Below are 6,674 nucleotides of genomic sequence, written 5' to 3'. Positions count from 1 at the left end.
CGTCGTACCAAACGAGTCATCCCGAGATGAAGAAAAAAGAAACTAAGAAAAAAGAACTAAGACCATAACTGGTTGTTCTCGCTTTATTGGGGGACAGAATGTAATTTCCGCGAACATCATGCATAAGAAGAGGACGGGAGAGAAAACACATTTTTCATATAAGCAGAAAACCCTTTTTTTTCCAAAAAAAAAAAAAACACATACTTTTATAAAGTCATATGAGGAAATCTTGAATGCGCTTATTGCATAGAGATGTCGAGTTTGACTTTAGTAGTAAGAGGACAGGTGATCTGCAGATATAAATCTCGTTATTCTCTTATTTACATTATACCGTTTCTTTGACACGAAGATTACAGCGAAATGAAAGCACAACTTTCTCGCGAATTTTCTATGATAAAAACTTGTTCAGAAATCCAAACTCTACGTTAACAGCACACACCAGGCCTACTCCTGAGTATCTGGCGAGAAATCTTTTTCTCTGACCGCGCTTCAGCCATTCGATGAGGGCCAGTCTCGTGCTTCTTAAGTTGCCTCGTTCATGCCCAAAAAGAATTCTGGGTAATTCTGCCATTCCATGACAAGGGAAGACTCCCTATTCTCATTATATATATTTTTTCATAAGTGTCTGGCCACCCAGTCCTACCAGCAAAATACAGCATGGATTGAAGTGTTAAGCTTTCAGAACGTGCCCAAATTGTATCGGTAGGTCCTGGAATTCGTCCACAGAAAGGCCAGAGAGAAAACTTCACTCGTGAATCGCCATGTTTACAACAGAACATTTTAGGCGTCCCAGTCTGCATGAAACCATCTCTCACCTCTGTCTCGAGAAGACCAGACACGCACGGTTTTTACGTTACGTTTATTCCTGTAGAATCGTGAACTGAAATGTCAATTGCTGGTAAAGATCAGCATGTTAATTTTTTTGGTAGGCTAGGTATCGGAGAGCCACAGAACATTTACGCATGCGCCGACGGAATGTTTGAAAAAGAGAGAAAAACGCAGTACCTCCAGACATCCGGCGCTGGAGCGTCGTACCAAACGAGTCATCCCGGGATTTTGGCCCGTGCGATCGCTTTTGGACGCAGTTGGCCCTTCGCTGCTTTCTGCTACCGACCTTGCCTCCCGGTACGGCATTGAGGGAGAGATATGTCGGCCCCTAAACCATATGAGACAAATCCCACGCCTACTCACAGCTCCAAACCGCCCTTGTCAATTTAACATAAGAATTCAATGGCTTATATATTCAAAAGAAAAGTCATTTTATCTGCCATATGGTAAGCACTGGAGTCGCAGATTACAAAGTGTGCGCACGCGCCCTGCGAAAGGTAACATACTTTATTTCCATCTGGGATTTCAGAATAACTACAGGAGCTAATGTCTTCGAGACATCACATTTTCAGCTAAAATACATAGCATATACAGATACATACTAAATACATAATATTTAAAGATATATTCATTAAAAAGAAAAGCCGCTGTACAAAATGCGGCCCTGGATTCTCTTTTAAAACCAGTAAATACATAGGTACGGATAAAATCAGGTAGCGCATTCCGCAACTTAGCTGATAAGTAAGAAAAAAGAACTAAGACCATAACTGGTTGTTCTCGCTTTATTGGGGGACAGAATGTAATTTCCGCGAACATCATGCATAAGAAGAGGACGGGAGAGAAAACACATTTTTCATATAAGCAGAAAACCCTTTTTTTTTCCAAAAAAAAAAAACACATACTTTTATAAAGTCATATGAGGAAATCTTGAATGCGCTTATTGCATAGAGATGTCGAGTTTGACTTTAGTAGTAAGAGGACAGGTGATCTGCAGATATAAATCTCGTTATTCTCTTATTTACATTATACCGTTTCTTTGACACGAAGATTACAGCGGAATGAAAGCACAACTTTCTCGCGAATTTTCTATGATAAAAACTTGTTCAGAAATCCAAACTCTACGTTAACAGCACACACCAGGCCTACTCCTGAGTATCTGGCGAGAAATCTTTTCCTCTGGCCTTGCTTCAGCCATTCGATGAGGGCCAGTTTCGTGCTTCTTAAGTTGCCTCATTCATGTCCAAAAAGAATTCTTGGTAATTCTGCCATTCCATGACAAGGGAAGACTCCCCATTCTCATTATATATATATTTTTTCATAAGTTTCTGGCCACCCAGTCCTACCAGCAAAATACAGCATGGATTGAAGTGTTAAGCTTTCAGAACTTGCCCAAATTGTATCGGTAGGTCCTGGAATTCGTCCACAGAAAGGCCAGAGAGAAAACTTCACTCGTGAACCGCCATGTTTACAACAGAGCATTTTAGGCGTCCCAGTCTGCATGAAACCATCTCTCACCTCTGTTTTCTTTCAAAGGGTTGCCATTACCCACCTCTCGGCTTAATGATGCCAGCCTGGGGTCTTCTGTGGACGAAGATGGCCTTAACAAACCAGTTATAAAATGATAACCCTACCAGATTGGGGCGAACTTGCTCGTTCTCCTAATATGAACCTGACATTTGTCACGTGATGTTCATACTTGAGCCCACATTGACCCAAAACAGCAGATGTTTCAATGAATACTTCTTACACGGACCCTTTAAAGTTCTGCAGACCGTTAATCGCCGAGAAAGTACAAAAAAAAAAAAGACCAAACAAAGAAGCACTTAGCACTTAAAAGGTTCACAAGTAAGTGATGCAAAGAGTGAGGAGTAATAATCACGACTGCCTCTGTGATCTGCCGCAACATCGCATCGTTCCTGTAACATTCATGACAAATTCTGGAACATTACCTTCATGTCTATCACACGAATGAAAAAAGCGAAAAACTTGGAATGTTATAGGAGACAAATTTAGAAATCTCCTCTCCAATTCTTATTTCTGTGCGGTGCATCGTTTCTGAGTTATTTGTCGAATCATTTCCCACAACTTTGCAGAGTTTTGTATGGAGCCACCATGTTGGTGCAACCCCCGTTGTGCACCAAGTTTTAACACTTGTTTCTATGAAGGATGCATGCTATCTTGTGTTAGATAATGAATAAGGCATTGGTTTGTGGAATAGAGTTGTTGTTGGCTTTGTTAGGAGCGGGTCTCAATGGGGTTAACTGTTAGCCATGACACATCAAGAAAAGTTAACCGTTAGGGGTAAAAATGACAAAAAAAAAACGTTAGCCGTGAAGAGATTAAAAGCATTTAGCGTGATTTTTTTACTTTTAGAAGTGGAATAGGGAGTGTTTCGAAGTATTTTGAGACTTCAGAGCACTCGACACCGTTTTACCTCTCCTTTGCTCTCCTCGTGGACATTCCATCTCGCTAAGCTCGTCTGACAAGAGAAAAACAAGTCCCAAATAACCCCCAACAAGAGAAGATGAGGTAAGAGAACGGACCCCCATGCCCATCACAGTTTTTAAAAATCTATTTTTGGTTTCGCAAAGCTATTTTATACGTTACCAACGCCACGCATATTTAAAATTCCATTACGTCATTACAAATGGCCAATCAGGTGCCTCTCTAAAAATAGCTGCGTAGCTAAGATTAGATTAAAAAAAAAAACCTATCGCTGTGCCGTGTATGGGAGATCCGTTCTCTTACCTCATCCTCTCTTGCCCCTAGTTGGAGGTCTTGACAAAAATGTAAGTCGCATTCTGATGACCAATGACTTATTCTTTTCAATGTATACAAACACTCTACTAACTAACACAGAGAAGCCTAAAAAGCAAAAAAAGACTTTCATTTTCAACGAGGGACGTTTCTTTGTTTTTCTTGTAAGTTAACCGTGACGGGGAAAAAATAACCATTAGCCGTGAAAAGCCAAATTTTCTAACCTTAGGGTTCTTTGTCGTGAAAGCTATCCTCCCATTAAGACCCCCTTAAGAGGGTAGAATTCAAGGAAACCTTCTTATTTTGTTCCTACTTTGGGATAAGAATTTCTATTTTTTCCTATTTCTGGCCACTGTCTTTCCTATTTTCCTATTTTCTCGGAGTGTCATTTGTCACTTGACACCCTGGTATATGGAAGTAGCTGAAAGTGTATCATAACGTAAATACAATACAACACATACTGAATTGACCGCTCCCCATAGGGGCTTTTCAGGGCCAATAAATCAACGAAACAACAGAACACAACAACTACAACTGTTAAGAATCCCAACTGGCTGGAGGCAAACCAGTTGGCTATTTACAAGTGCAGCTGGGAAGTTGAACCAGAGACTACCAGGATCAAATTCAACGAGTGGTCAGAGCGGGTCTTGAACCCGGGTTCTCCGGATCTCAAGGCAAGCGCCCTAACCACTGGGCCACACTGCCTCCTACAATGAACGTGAATGAAAGTAGATGAAGCTAAAACAAGATAGCCGAAGGTAAATGAACGCGTGTGAAGGTAGATGTAGGTAGCTGAAGGTAAATGGACGTTAGTGAAGGTATATGAAGGTAAATGAAGATAATTCAACGCGGATGAAGCGGGAAGATGTGGGTAGCTGAACGTAAATGATCGTGGATAAGGGTAGCTAAGGTATATGAACGTGAATGAAGGTATATGAAGGTAAGTGACGGTAGTTGAAGGTAAATGAAGGTAAAAGGCAGATGAAGGTCAATGAAGGTATATAAAGGTATATGAAGGTCAATGAACGTGAATACAGGTGAATGAAGGTAGATGATTGCGACTGAGGGTAGACTAAGCTAGATGAAGGTAAATAAAGGTAATTGAAGGTAGATGAAGGTAGATGAATGTGAATAAAGGTAAATGAAGGTAGATGAACGTGAATGAAGGTAGATGTAGGTAGCTGAAGGTAAATGGACGTTAGTGAAGGTAAATGGAGGTACATGAAGGTAAATGAAGGTGAATAAAGGTAAATGACGATAAATGATCGCGGATGAAAAGAAGTGAAGGTAGCAGAGGGTAAATGAACGTGAATGAAAGTATATTAAGGTAAATAAATGTTAATGAAGGTATATGAACGTGAATGAGGGCATATGAAGGTAAGTGAAGGTATATGAAGTTAAATGAACGTGAATAAGGGCAGAATAAAGGTATATGAAGGTAACTGAAGGTAGATGAATGTGAATGAAGGAAGATGAAGGTAGATGAAGGTAAATAATGGTAGAAGAAGGTAGATGAATGTAGCTGAAGCCGACAGAAGGTATTAAAGGTAAATGAACGTGAATAAAGGAAAATGACGGTAAATGAACATGAATCTGAAGGTAGATGAAGGTAAATGAACGTGATTAAAAGTATGATGAAGGTATATGAGGGTTAATGAACGTGATTTAAGGTAGATGAAGATATATGAGGGTTAATTAATTAGCGATTAATGAATATGATTGAAGGTAGATGAAGGTATATGAGGGTTAATGAATATTATTGAAGGTAAATGCATGATGGTAAATGACCAGGAGTGAATGTATGATGATAAATCTTTATAAATGGAGGTAAATAGATATAGATGAAGGTACATGTATAAAGATGACTGAATAGACCTTTTCGGCTTGTACATTTTGTTTTCCCAATAGAGATCATGTGATAATACTCAGGAGGTTTGGTCTTTTGTTTTGTTCATTAAAATGAGGGCATGCATGCCTGCATGCACTCTTTTTAATGAACAAAACAAAGGACCAAGCCTCCTGATATATATATATATATATATATCACATGATCTCTGTAGGGAAAACAAAATGTACAAGCCGAAAAGGTCTATTGTGGGAAACTGAATAATTTAGCGTGTCTACGTTAGTTGGGGACTCTTGGTGGGTATATGCATGACGTCTTTCCCGCTTCTGTGAATAACCGCAAGGAGATATGGAAAAGACAGCTGGAAGAGCTGGAAAACAAATATGGCTGTCAATGAAACCGAAGAAATCGATATAGCGAAGGAATTTAACCTTCTTCCTGTAGTATTTGAAACGATTCAGGCCTTACAGAAAACTAGCGATCCTCAAGAGTTGACAAAGAAGGTATTCTTTTCGATAAATTGTAGTTTTGATCGGAGGCTGCGTGAAACTCTAGAATACCCTGCACTGAATAGCCAAAGTCTTTCTCCTGGCCTAGACTGTTGGAAAATAATCTGATGGTCGATCTCACCCTCAGCCAGATCGAACCACTGTGTATTTAACTAACCTTCAACTTCTTAAGAGCGAGCATGCCTAATTATATGGACAGAGCGAGAAGGGTCATTCCATTCTCACCCTCTTCATTTGGCTAATTTTTATTGTCAATAAGCGGACAGACACAGCTACTTTGACAATGTTTTGACGAAATTCATGATCAATAACAGGACCGGCGCATGAAAAACTGACATCAATTTGTTAATTCGATTCTGAACTCTTTCAATAAGCTAGTTGTGGAACGACACGAAAAAACCTAATAAGTGACCACCATTTTTTTCATTTTCTTTCTGTCTGATCACTGAAATCTCATAACATATTCATGTTAGCAATACGAAAGGAGAAAGGATTTGATTTTTTTTTTTATGGAAAGCAAAGGAAGTGGAAGTTACTTCCCTAAAGCTCAGCGCTGTTCTTTTGTTTTGCAGAACTCAAAGCTAGCCCTATCATTCATTCCAATTTTGCAGTTGTAGCTACAATCATGGACAAATGTTTTGGGAAGTTAGCTTCATTTTACGGTGGGGAGGGGGGGGGGGGGGAAATTACCTAATCCTAACCCCCTCCCCCTTATAAATGTTGGATTTTCCAGG

At 39.7% G+C, this 6,674-nt stretch overlaps 1 protein-coding gene across 1 annotated transcript in view; it reads left to right on the top strand.

Moving 5' to 3' along the window:
- Positions 1-5,767: 5,767 nt before the first annotated feature.
- The window catches only part of LOC137979241 (mediator of RNA polymerase II transcription subunit 9-like), a 4,159-nt gene continuing 3,252 nt past the window's right edge, over positions 5,768-6,674 (top strand). Inside the window, exon 1 of the mRNA XM_068826448.1 lies at positions 5,768-5,934. Coding sequence (XP_068682549.1) covers positions 5,815-5,934 — 120 coding nt within the window. The 5' untranslated portion in view covers positions 5,768-5,814. The remainder of the gene's footprint in view (positions 5,935-6,674) is intronic.

Source organism: Montipora foliosa, chromosome 12, assembly GCF_036669935.1.
Source record: "Montipora foliosa isolate CH-2021 chromosome 12, ASM3666993v2, whole genome shotgun sequence".
NCBI classification, from domain to species: domain Eukaryota; kingdom Metazoa; phylum Cnidaria; class Anthozoa; order Scleractinia; family Acroporidae; genus Montipora; species Montipora foliosa.
The sequence above is the reverse complement of the archived record's forward strand: the minus strand, read 5'-3'. Positions and strand labels throughout refer to the sequence as shown.